Consider the following 13,333-nt stretch of genomic DNA (forward strand, 5'->3'; position numbering starts at 1 on the left):
GGGTGTGCAAAGCAGAGTGAGAAACGTGATAATGGCAAGGTCACAAAAACAAGAAAGAAGATTCTGCTCCCAGCCTCTGTCTGAGCACCAGAGCTGTCTCCCAGCTGCTTCACTTCCTGGTCAAACACATCCATGAGCACAGCCAAAGTGGACACGTACCAGCCAGCTCCTCACAGTGAAAGGTCCAGCTCCTCTAGTAAAAGAGTTTCCCAGCAAGCACCACAAACATACAACATACTTCCCTTTTGTGCTTCTCCTGCCCCGATCTTTACCAGACTTTGGAAAGATAATGATCACCTGCTCTCTCCAGTGATTTGACATGTGAAATAGTACTGGTAATGTGCTGAAGAAGCCATGGCTGAGGCTTGGGGTGTGTTTCTCTTGTTTTGCTTGGTTTTTAACCTCGATGACTAAGGGCTGACAATGGAGACACTGGGGAGCTGTGCTCTGGTGCAGCTCCACTTCTGCCAGGTGTAACTGGCTGAACCTGATCTCTCATTTCTGTTCAGCCCATGGATTTGCTGTACCCCTGGTTGCCTCCCTATAGCTCTGTGGAATCATGATATTCAAAATGAGCAAATCCCAGCTGGTGCAGGGACCCTGCCCTTTACCCATGACTCATGTAGTCATTTCCCTTACAGAAGGGAAGGTCAGTGCTGAGTGCAATACCAGCAGAAGAGCTTCCCTCGCTATGGGAGGCAGCCAGACCTGTGAGGGGAAAAACCCTGTCCCCAGCCATGTCTCCCTCTGACCAGCCATGGACACACTGCAGGGCCCTGTCAAGGGTGAAGGCAAGAGACCCAAAGTGAGTTGTGAGGAGGGATCCCCTTCTTGTAACAGCCCTCCCTCAGGAACAGCAGTGTGGTCTCTGCACCAGCCTTGTGTCTGCCTTGCTCAAAGCTCTACACCACTCACCACCTCCAGGTACTACCTGCAGAGCAAGCCTGCAAGGGGTGGGGAGGCTGGGAGGGCTACTAACAGAGACAGGGGGCTTTCTGGGTTATGAAAAGCTAAAATCCATTGATTAAATGAGAGGCTTGGACAGAGGGAGTTCCTAAATGCATCACAGCCTTGTGCTCTTGACCCTCACAAGTGAGGTCCCATCAAGCTGACAAGAGCCAGGACAGCTGGTTCCTGCACTGCGCTTCCCTTGCCAGCTCCAGCTGTCAGGAAAGGGCCTAGCCAAGCCAGCAGCACTCTGGCACAAGGAGCCCCTCTCCCATTGCCTGCTCCATGCTGCTGCCTTTGTTCCTGCTGGCATCCCACAGCCACGTGCCAGGGAACGTGCCCCACACACCAACCACAGAGGCCACTAAGAGCTGTGGCCAATCTTTGGGACCCTGTCACAAACCAAAGCACCCCAGGCCAAGAAAAACACACCCATACTCTCCCTTGGCACCCGCTTGCTGGTTCACCAGACATTACAGCAATGTCACATCCTCACAGCCTCTAACACCCAGCCGAGGTGGCCAGGGCTCCCCTGGCAGCCAGTGCTCTCCCTGGGAGTTCAAGCCAAGCAACAATGCCCTGGGTGGGCTCAAGCCCTGTTCATGCTGGGGGCATAGAAACACTCAGGATGTGTTGCACAGAGGAGAAGCTATCCTGGTACTGAGGTGGTCACAGGGCTGTCTGCACCTCCCAGGCAGAGTACAGCCTCCATCACTGCTGTCCTTCCCTAACCTCTCTGCTGGATGTGCTGTTTAAACCAACCCAGATCTCACGTGACTTCATTCAGCCTGGGGATAAAAGGGGCCTTACTGGGTATATTCAAAAGGGCTAAAATTAAACAATATGGGACCTCTGCAATTTTGAAGAATAATCCGTGTCAAAGTCTGGAGCAAGCCCCAAAAATGACGGAGCTGTGCTAAGACCCTCACAGCCTTCCCACAAGCCATCCAGCTCCCTCGGAGCCAGCCCTTCCTGCAGCCTGTCCCCTCCGGCCAGGCACGGCCGCCACATCCGCGTCTGCACGGACCAGCACAGCCCAGCCCTGCAGGAGAGGCAGAACATTTGCTTCCTTTCATTGCAGAAAGCTGCATAAATTCGTAACACAAACAGCCCCCGAGGCATGTGCCACGGACATCTGCTCCTCGGGCCTGGGACTGAGCACAGGAGAATCGGCAAAACCATTCGGCCACCAGCATTTGCTGAAGAGAAGGAACGCGGCCAGCAAAGCACAGCATTGACACTGTTAATTAACACAAATCGGAGTGCGTGTGGGCACACATAGCGCTGCTGCCCTGAGCCCCCCCCCCCCATGCACGCACACGCCATTCAGGCAGGGAATCACTGCATCGATAACCGCACAAAAGCGCCGCGCATCTCCCCGCTGCCCTCGGGGCTGCTCCCCTCCTTTCCGTGCCCCTCGTCCCCCCCTTACCGGCGGCTTCCCGCTCCTCTGCTCCTCAGAGGTCTCATCTTGTGCTGCGCGCGTCTTCTCGGGCACCATCCTCCCCCCTCCTGTCCCCGCTGCTCCCCGGATCGCGCAGTGCTATAAATACATCCCTGTACCTTCAGCTTGCCCGGGTGGCTTCGCTGTGCCTGCGTGCGGGGAGACAGCAGCCGCTCCACTAACCGCTCCTGAATAATGATCGAATCCATAACCGCGGCTGGCAGGACGGACGGACAGCCACGGCGGGCCAAGGGAAAAAACCCCAACCCATGTGTTCCTTCCCAGCCTTCGCTAAATCCATGCGGCAGCCCCCCCGCCTACGCGTGCACACACACGCAGGGCTGGCTCGGCTCGCCTCGGTGCCGAGGCGAGGAGGAGAGCCGAGGAGAGGCGAGGAAAGGCGAGGAGGCTCCCAGGCAGCTGCCCGGGATTTCCTGCCTCCGCCTGTGCCGCGGGAGGAGCCTGCCAGCGAGGACAGGACAAAGGCCACCGCGGCCGCAGGCCAGAGGCGACGTCTCTGCCCCGCCAGTGTCCCGCGGAGAGGCTGCGCACGTACCGGATGCTGTCCCTGCCATCAGCCTGACTCCCCGTGACAGATGGGCCTATTCAGCTGCAGGATTTCTTACATACCCTGCCTGATGCAGCCCAGACAAAGGTTTGCTGGAGGAAACCTGCTCTCAGCAAAAAAGTGCTGCATCTGGCTGCGTGGGTGAGGGCCTCAAGGGTCCACAAAGCCCCCAAAAAGCAGGGTTCAAATACAACCCCCAGATCGCAGTCCTGGTTGACGTGGCTCTGTCCCCACGTGGTGCAGGCTCATCTCTGAATCCAACTGGAATAGCAGCAGATGCATTCTGGATCTTACACAACCATTCAAGCTCTGAAGACGCTTCAGAATAAGGAAGTATCTGTGTGTTCATTAAGCAGATGAACCCAACCCAACAACAGCCCAGCACGCCAAAAAGTTATCCAAATCTCACATCTGGGTTCTGAACCTTTCTATAAAATGCCTTCCAGCTTTTCTGTGCAGCCATAGAAACTGAACAGGAATTTATATTAAACAGACAAAAGCTCCTAATTTCATATAATCACACCATTCTGGGAAGCAGGGGGTTAAGACCACAATCTGTATAATGAAGTGACAATACCACAGCATGTATAATGAAGTGACAGGAGATGACAGCACTGGTGGTGCTGGAGGAACCTGTCCCTTGCCTCACGGGTTCCTGAGCAGCTTTCTGCTCACCAGTGGGAAGGACACAGGCTGCAGCCATACTCCTGCCAGAGCTCCTGCTGCTTCCCTGGGATCTGCAGGGCTCCGGCAGTGACTCCACAGAGTGCCAGAGCAGCAAGGCCTGCCCTGGTCACCTTGGGCCACAACCCAGGGCCTCCACCACGTACCTCAAGTCTGGCTGACACCAGGGTCTGTTATAAGGTACTGAGTTACTATAAGGTCCAGTGGCCTCAAGTCTGGGAACAGCTGTGAGTGTGCAAATGAAAGAAGAGGGGAACCCCCTCACTGTTTTATCTATGCTGCCATCCTATAAGCTGATGGAGGGTGATGTCAGAAGTCAAAGGTACAAGGTCCTAGAGGCTGATAAAAACAAATGGAGGAGAACTGGGAAACACTCCCAGAGCAGGAAAACCCCTGCCATACAACAGCTGTCATACCACATGCATGAAACCCTTCTCCGAACCACCCTACTCTTCCATCAGCATCCTTAATTACACCCACTGAGTTTTGTTCCCAGTTGTTTCTGTGGGTGGCAGTCAAGCAGAAGGTCTGGACTGAGATCCAGGTGTGGCAGGAATTGCCACTGCTCAGAACATGTCCCTGTTTGGCAGCTCTGTCCTCTCTCTGCTGCACTGCTTCATTCCCCAGGGAGCTGACAGCCCTGCATTGGTCTCCCTGCTCAGTGGTAGGTCAGCCCATGCTCATGACACCTCTTCTTCCTCTAGATTCACCTAATCCACGTTTTCCAGGACTGGGGCACTCTCCCACCAGGGTCTGGAACAGGCACATGACGGAGGAGCAGTGACAGCACCACGCTGCCTGCACTGGGCAGCTAGAGCAATGGCTTGTGGCACACCCAAGGTGCATCCAAACCTTCTTAAGATAACAGGAGGTTTCACCAGTCCTTCCACACCATAAACCACAATAGCTGCAAGCAAACCCTTTTCCACTCCCATGAATTCTCACGGCTTGGAAAGCTCTTGTTTGAGTACCACAGGCCACATGGCCACCAACCACAAGCATCTTCCAAAGGCACATGGAGACATGCTGTGTCCCCAGCAGCCCACTGCACCAAATCAGAACATTCTTTTGGGCTGGGATCACAGATGAAGTCGACAACGATTTGGTTGCAACAAAACCACAGTGTTGTTCATGGCCCCAGGAACTGTGCTGACAGTGCAGGGAGGAACAAGGAACGACTGTCTCCTGAGTGCCTTGAGCTCTCACACATCACACATGCTCTCAGGACTGGCAGCCAGGGAGGAATTCCAGTCAGCAGGCCATGCCTGACAACTCAGAGAGCAGATCAGGAAAAGAAACAGTAGAGTAGGTCTTGGCTACAGAGATCATCTTAAGACTGAGTGGCCAGTGCTATAGCTTCCAAAGTGCTGAAGGACATTCAACTGCTCTCAGCCTCTCCTGTCCCTCCTAGAGACAGGAGAGATGCTCATCTGGCATCCTCAGAGTCACCAAACCATAAATGACAGACTCCTTTGTGTCCCTCAGATGTGCTGCGTGACACACCCAGAGCTGTTGGCTCAGGCTGATCTGTGTCCAAACTTCCCAAAGAGAGCCAAGCCAATCTTGTTTTGCCCCTGTCCTTTCTGATCACAATCCTTTTTCCAAACAGCCCCTAGAAATGCCCAGTGTAATTCCTGGTCTGCTCCTCCAACAAGAAATTTGATGTACACCATCCTTAAAAGAAGAAACACAGAGCACATCTTGTGAAGCATGCAGCTGAGCTCAGCAGGGAAAAACTTGGCATTTCCAAGACCTAGAGCAAATCCAAAGTGTTTTCTTCCACTGGCACCTCTAAGCTCCTCTCCAGGCAGCAGCTCAGGAGTCAAACTGGCTGCAGGGTCCAGGTTTCTGAGTGTCAGAGCAGACAACCCCAACCTGCCAAACAGTCAGCAAAGGCAACACAGACTTGGGGTGCACCAGGTCCTTCCCACCTCACAGACCAGCTCTTTGTCAAACTGTGACAGCAGAGATGTTTTCCCTCCACCTGCAGGGGAGCTGTTTCCAGGCAGAAGTGCTTTGGCTTAGGGACTGCAGTGCTCAGGCTCCATCCTTGGAGCATGTCATGGAAGGAAAACTCTTCAGTCTGATCCAGACAGATGCTCTAGAGCAGGCAACAGGGTCCCACCAGGGATGCACCCAGCCAGCCTGGCCTGCATGGAAGAGTGGTGAAACTGCTTATCCATGGCTTGGCAGGGTCACACAGTCATGTAATAACAGCATTTATGTTTCTTCCTCTGAAACATCTAAGCTATTTTCAGTATTCCCCACAGAAGGGAAATTTTCTTTCTGGCTCTTTTCTAGGACGAAGGGAAGGGCAGTTCCAGAGAAGCTGTTTGTTCAAGCTGAACAGGAGCAGCAGCAGGCAGCAAACCCATTCCCAGCTTGGACCAGGGCAATGGAGGATGAGGAACAGCCAATATCCTCCATGCAGGTGCATAGCTGGGAGCCTCCAGGGCTCAGTTACCACCTCCTTCTCCTGCTGCCTCCTCTCCTGCTATAATGAGCATCAGTGCTGACTTCAGACAGATGAATCTCACGGGTATTGCAAGGCCTGAACTCTGCTGCTCCATCACCAGCAGAGCTGCACACTCACCCTGAGGCTCCTGCTGACCTGATCCAAGGGAAAAAGGCCTTGCTGATCTAAACTCTGATGAATAATTTAACTTCAAACTTGCAAGCAACGCTCCATCTAAGTGGCTTCTGGGAGCATCAGAGCCCTGACTCTTTAGCCAGGTTTCATGCTGTGATGATCAGTAAAAAGCAAGATAACAGATAAGAAATGCAGAAATCCCAAAGCACAGGATTAATCCTCTTCAATGTTCAGTGCCACAAGCATAATCTGCACAGCAGCCAGATCTCATGTTTTCTTTTACCTATCCCACAGGTCAAACTTTTAATTTCCGCTCAAGATCACTGCTGCTTTGGCACATAATCCCTCCAGAAATGTATCAAATTCTATTTCAAAGGTATTTTGCTCCCTGCTTCCTCTTGAAGTGCCTCGTGCTTCCCAAGCAGCACTGTGTGACTCATGCCATGCCTCCACTTCCAGCTCTTAAAAAGAAGCCACGACCGTAATTTGCCTCCTGCTTGTTTAAACTCGTGACTTGCTCTGGAGCGAGTTCACAGAGCTTCTCACACCCAGCTCCTCTTTTGGGATAATCTGCACGATATAAGAAACTGGGCAGACGCGGAGCTGGCTGGATGTCAGCCCCTCGGTGCTGCCCGGGTCTCTCCCCGCAGCCCCTCGGTCTGTGCCCGCTCCTGTCGCGGGAGGAGCCGCGCTGTGGTCCCGGAGCGCCCCGCGCCAGGGAGGAGCCGGGGCACGCCAGGGCCGGGTCCGAGCGGGGACAGCCCCGGCGGCTGCCCTGGCCAGGGCCACACGGGAATGAACGTACAGGGCAAACCTGCCACCCTCGCTGCTTCCTCCCATTTCGAACATACTCCTTAGCACAGGACAGAGGGCTCCAAATTTAGCCTGCTAAGACAGAAGGAGAAGCCGGGTGGTGCAAGAAGGTCTGTGGCAGTCTCGGCACTACTGCTGCTCATCTCTCCTCCGATTCACCCTCCAGCTCTGCAGCACAGATCTGACTTAGATATCCGGCCTCTCATCTCAAAGCTACAGCTGGGAAAACCAGGGAGAGGCAAAGCAGAGCCCTGCCAGCCTGGGAAGCCAGGAACAACAGTGTTTGGGAGACAAACAGGTACACATTTCTCTGGGGCACAGAAGCTGGCTGGGCTGAGAGTGGTTTGGTCAAGAGGATGGAAAAGAATGGTGATTTATCCTCTGCAATGGAAAGGCACTGCTTCTTCCAGCTCTCAGTTTCTCCATCCAAGCGACAAGAACATGAGTTTTGGAAGTCCTTGGTGCACTTTAACATACATGAATAGGAAAAGGTTGGGACAGGGTCCTACAGAAGGTGCAGTTTAAGTTACAGGTAGTGGTCCCAATCCTGCGATCCTTACTCACCGAGTAGTCCCTTTGCAATAGAGACGACTGCTCACGTGAGTAAGGGATGCAGGATCAGGCCTGTCTACCAAAGAGGCTGAATCCTGAGCCAGAGAGGAGCATTGTGAGACACCTATGCCTGGTCCAGCAGGAGCTAATCCAAAGGCATCACAGGGGAAGACAGTCCAGGCTGGGGCACCACACCTGCAAACAGCACACTGAGCACAAACCATGGACAGCAAGATAGTGGACAACAAATGTGCTCCACTCAAGCAGAAATTCTCCTGATTCATTCCCAGTTCACCCATCTCATGAATACTCCCAGGTCCTCAAGGAGATCTTTCTTAACCCTGCTGTCCTCCCAGCAGGCTCCCAAAAACCTTATTGGGAGAATGAAAGCCAACTGTATTGGGAGAATTCCCAACCTCTATCTTCCACCTACAATTAACATAACTTTAGGAGTAGCTGATGCCCACAAGAGAGGAGAATAAGCCCACTCAGCTCACCAAATAATTTTTAATTCCATTAATTAAGGGGGAAAACGCAGCTCTTTATAGCAACTTTCATTTCTGGGAGGCACCCAAGGAGACAAAAGCTGGCCTCAGACTGTGTGAACAATAACCCCAAAAAGCTGTGCAGAACAAGGAGGTAGAGGCACCTTCTCCTTCCTAGGGGTCTCCTGCAGGTCCCTCATGAAGGACTCAGAGACCCAGGCTCCAGCCACACCCTCCCTCCCTGCTGTCTGCACACTCAGTAATGTGAAGCAGAGTTCTTGTGCACCTAGAGACAGCAGAGGCACACAGGGACCCTCCCCTTCCTTCCCACCCTCACCCCTGGGCTTGCAGCCCCAGCCCAGTTGACAGAGATGAGCCTGCTGAGAGGGAGCCATGCACTCACCCTGCTCCCTTTGCACAGCTCTGCCTTGCTCCACCTCCATCTCCACACAACACAGCTGTACCTGGCTGCCAAGTGCTGTCCCTCAGAGCCCAGCACGGCCCAGTGTTCCTGGAGAAAGCAGCTGTGTGCCTTGCAGTCTGCCCCAGCTCTCTGGGATGTGTGCTGGGCCATCTGCTATCCCACAGGGGTCCCCCAGGAGCTGTTTCCAGCCCCACCATAAAAACAGTCTGCAAACGTCACTGCCCACATCAGCCTGCCCAGGGCTGGGCCCTGTGTCGGGACTAGCATCTGTCTTTGCAGATGGATAATTAGATTCCCTTTCCATTTCCCTTCCCCTCCTGATGGTTTCTCTGGCTGGCAGTTCCCCCACAGCCCTGCACAATCCAGCAGCATTAGTCAGAAGGAAATTTTGCTCCCTTCCTCCCAGGATGTTGTTCTTGGTTCAATATGAACAGCAGAATGAACTGCATGATGATTTGAGTGCTTCACTGCAGTAGCATTTGTCCTTTTCAGCCTGGCAAACACAGCCTTCCCTCCCATAGCTGCACCCTGCCCCTTTTCCCCAGGTGACACAGAAATCACAGTGTGAATTCAATGAGTGTGATGCTGTTGGCAACTGGAAGCAATCAGCTAATCAGCAGGAATATGCAATCAGCTGGACTGGGGTTGCAGTACACTCCATTTATGAGCAGTGGTACAAACACTCCTTTTGGGCAGGGCCTAAAGAAGCGTACCTGGTTCTCAGCCATGGTGTGAGATGCTCTCAGAAAAAGATCATAACACCCTTCTGCAGGAAACCTGAGGAAGAGATGGAGCAATGTTGAAATTGGGGTAATTTAACACAGAGCTGTATCTCAGAGCTCCCAGAGGAGGAGAGGATTGTGTGCCCAGAGGAAGCATCCAAAGAGATCCTCACTGAGCATACAAGGTTGTCTGTCCTCCCCTGCCACTGAGAAGTGGCTTTCTGGGAAGCAGCACTGATACCTCAAGCCCTGTTGGTTGCACAAGCATCCCCAGGACCTGCAGAGATGCACAGACACATGAGTTCCACCTGCTAGAGAGAACTTACCCTGCTGGGATCCACAGCTTTCCCAGTTTCCCCCCACAGGAGATGTACAGACTGAAGCTTTCAGAGACAATCTGTCAATTCTGTCCTCTTGTACCCTGTGACATCCTGTGTTCTCTCTCCATGGGCAATGTCCTGAATCCATGCAGAGCATGGAGCTTACAGCCCTCCAGTGCAAACCACCAAGACTTCCAGCAGCTGCACATCACTGCCTGGGCTTGGTAGCTTCTATTCTGCACGTGGCTGTAAAAACCAAACTGCTGCCTGCTCCATGCAAGGACCTTTGAAATGCCTTTCAGAAGATTGCAGGAGCTTGCAGCTGCCTCCCTCCCCTGTGATCCCTGCCAGCCCACTGCTGGCTGCCCCCCAAGAGCTGCATGCAGCGTTACCCAGCTGTGCCAGGCTCGCAGGGCACGAGGCTGAGGCACAGCAGCCATGGCACAGTGGGTAACTATCAGTGCCTCTTGCACCATTTACAGCCTGGCTGGGCTTGCAGGGCCTGGCACACACCAGTGCCCACACCAGATCATGGCAGCAGTGAGGGACGGTGTTCCCAACGGGCATCACAGCCCTGGCTGCCCAAGGAGGTCCCAGCACAGCTGTGGCACCACCCAGGCAGATCCAGAGTCTGGCAGTTTGCTGCATGAATGAAGAAGAAAAGGTAAGGGCAGCAAGGCAGCTGGGGACCAGGATTTGCCTGTGGTTTTGCAGCCATCCAGCACTGACATTGGCTCCTTGTACCCTGCCAGCACAGACACTGAGGCTGTGCCTGGGGGGCAGCTGTCAGAATAATCAAAAAAAGAGACAAGAAATGCTTTCCAACACCTTTCTCTCCCCTTCTCAATCACCTACTTGCTCCAGCAAACACCAAGCCTGGTTACACCTTTGCTGCACAACTCACTGCTTCCCTGTGCCCTGCAGTGTGACTGGAGAGTCACATTCTATGTCATGATGAGAGAAAACTTCAAGTCACTGAACATCTAAATCAAACTGTGCTGTCAAAGGGAATTTAAATAAGTTTCTTCCAAGCTTAAGAGTAATAGGCAGTAACTGCTGAATGTTGCTTCTCCTTATCAGGGAGATGTTGACCAGTTGGGCAAAAATAAGACTAGTTAGTCTGAGTTTGTAGTGAAACGGAGCAAAGAATTTTAGATGAAGAATTATCCGGCTCAGAATCTCAAGCAGGGATTGTGTCAGATACTAAATAGCTCCCCATGCCCTTCCATAATACAGGTGTGAATTGCAAGGTCTGGAGCCCACAGTCAGGATGGACCACACAGATCATTTACCAAGACTGGTGGACACGGACAGGTGCTGGTGGCTCTGTAGTACCCAGATGAACACCCTGCCTGAGGCTGCTGCAGGACACAGCACAGTTTGCCAGGCTAGGGGGTCAGCTCAGCAATCTTGGTGCTCTTGTGAGAGGGACCTCAGCACAGCCCACCAGCACAGCAGCCTTGTGTGCTTCAGTCCAGCCCCAGAGTTCATTGGCAGTTTTGCAGCAGTGAGAGACTCCTGCTAACCACTGAGATGGAGCCATCTGTTTCCATTTATGTGCTGGCTCACAGGAGCAGCTCCACAGCAAAGGACTCCAGAGAGGGTTTGCTCTCCTGGGCACACAGGGAGTGAACACCCAGCCAGTTGGGACAGAGGCTGAATTCACCCTCCTCATTGACCTAATACCTCCCTTCTTCAAAATTAACACCTGGGAGGCACTGCAGCCCTCCTCCTCTGATTTTGTGACCAAGCTCCATCATTAATCCACCCACAAGCCACTTCCCTGAAGGCATAGAGGACTTGCTCCCAAGTGCTCCCACACCAAATTACTGCTCTGCATGGCACCACAGCAGAGGAGGGGTTGATAAAGCTGTTGGCCTGCCACATCTCTTGGCCTGCCCTCTTAAAGCCAGAGGGAATCTGCCACTGATAAGCCAGGATCCCTAAATTAACAGCTACCAGGCCCTGGTTTTTTCTATATCAGGGTCCTACAGAAATCATGCTATGCAAAGAAATCTTTATCCAAACACCTTTTCCATGCCTTCATTTTTATATACATACTGCTTGGGCAAACCATGTACCCAACCCCACAAAAGAGCAAAATGTGCTACTGGTGCCTGTGCAGCACAAAAGCATGGAGTGGGGATGAAAATGGCAGCAGGAACCATGGGAGAGTCTAGGCAGCTTTCAAAAAAGGCAGAAGGAACAAAGGGATGAAAACTGGGGACACCCTGTGTGGAGAGGGCTACAGAAGTATTAGTCCTGTCTGGCAGCTGAACTTTGGGAGGACTTTGACACCTTGCTTTACCAGTCACACCTGCTTGGGAGGGAAAACAGTCTTCTTGCTCAACAGGAGGTTTCATACTATAAATCAGATTGCATAATGCTTGACAGTTTGTGTTCAGAAACTCCCCTTTTCCTGTGCTTGCTACTTCCTCTCTGAGCACACATTTTTTCAGAGCCAGAAGAGACATTGTGCTCCTCTCAGCCTGCCCATGGGCTCTGCAATTCCCTTCAGAGATTCCTTCCATTTGGATGATCTGGTGCCTGTGGTGGACTCACAAAAACAGCAGAGAGCAGCAGAACATATCCTAAAGTCTCCTTTCCTTCACAATAAAATCTTCCTAGTCTTGACTGGAGAGAGCAGAACTGAATGCTCCTGGAGAACATTGCTCTTAGGTGAGAAAGGATGGAATATCATCAGGACATAGCATGAACAAAACACAGCAACACCCTGTGATACTGCAGTAGCAGCAACTGCCTGGACAAAACTGCCACAAAACCAAAATCCTAAAATGTCCTACACAGCTTCATAGAGGGATCCTTCCCAACATGATCTTGTCTTATTTCCCCAATCCCATCACCAACTTCTCTGCCCCATTGTGGTTTTAGTTATCTCAGCTCCAGCCATGCCCCTCTGCAGAGGGCAGTTCTGGATCACTTGGCAGCCACCACCGTGCTCAGTCCCAACAACAATGGCACTGATGCTGCAGACAGAGGTGGGAGAGCAGCCAGACCTCAGGTCCATTCTCAATAGCTGGAAAAGAGCATTCTCTAGAGTATCCTCCTGTAGCTCATGTGTCTGGTCTAACAGCCCGAGCACAGGAGCTTCCCTTGCTTCTCCAATCTGCCTTTGCTTTGCTGTCACATATTGTCAAGCTGTCCCACTCAGCCCTGCTCTGCTGAAATCTTCCCAGGAGACATTTCTCCTCATAGCTCCAGATAGAGTGACATTGCCATCCTGGTGCATTACAGCCCTGTCCCAGTCACCCTGAGGCTGCTCTTGGGGATTTGATACATGGCAGGGAGCGCACACAGCTCCAGGCCACACAGCACAGGGCGGCTGAAGCTGAGAGCCCAGGGGAGCCCTGCCCCTGTCCCAGCCCACCGGGCAGAGCTGTGCTCGGCAAGCAGGATCTGCTGCCAAGACCTCCCCCAGTGAAGGAAGAGCCAATGACTCTGCCCTGCATCAGGGGAGGCCCTGAGCAGCACAGCAGGGCTGGGCACAGAGCCCTGAGTTACCATCCCAGCTCCAGAGCTGACAAACCTCCCAGCAGAGCAGTGCCTGGTACAAAACCTCTTCTGTTCCTGGCACACGAGCCCGCTCCAGGCTGCTGCCAGGACACATCTTTATTGTGCCCTCCTGACTTCAGCAGCAGGCAAGGCTTGGGGATAATGGTGCCTTTCTGGGATGCTGCTGGGGCTCACACACAGAGGCTGCAGATGCAGGGGGCTGCCAAGGTCCTGAGCCCTGCAGGCAGCACTGGCACCCTGTCACCACTG

At 53.0% G+C, this 13,333-nt stretch overlaps 1 protein-coding gene across 5 annotated transcripts in view; it reads right to left on the reverse strand.

Annotated features, from left to right (window-relative positions):
- SEPTIN5 (septin 5) overlaps positions 1 to 13,333 on the reverse strand; it is a 42,022-nt gene that overhangs the window by 12,199 nt on the left and 16,490 nt on the right. The window contains exon 2 of one of the 5 annotated variants that reach the window (XM_074554237.1): positions 9,222 to 9,285. The exons of 1 other annotated variant lie outside the window; for it this stretch is intronic. In XM_074554237.1, the coding sequence (XP_074410338.1) occupies positions 9,222 to 9,236 (15 nt within the window). In that variant the 5' untranslated portion in view covers positions 9,237 to 9,285. Of the gene's footprint in view, positions 1 to 2,380; positions 2,839 to 2,948; positions 2,973 to 9,221; positions 9,286 to 13,333 lie in introns of those variants that run through there. 3 more of the 5 variants (XM_026794684.2, XM_005488908.3, XM_014268365.3) reach the window with 3 other exon arrangements.

Source organism: Zonotrichia albicollis, chromosome 18, assembly GCF_047830755.1.
Source record: "Zonotrichia albicollis isolate bZonAlb1 chromosome 18, bZonAlb1.hap1, whole genome shotgun sequence".
In the NCBI taxonomy this organism is placed as follows: Eukaryota; Metazoa; Chordata; class Aves; order Passeriformes; family Passerellidae; genus Zonotrichia; species Zonotrichia albicollis.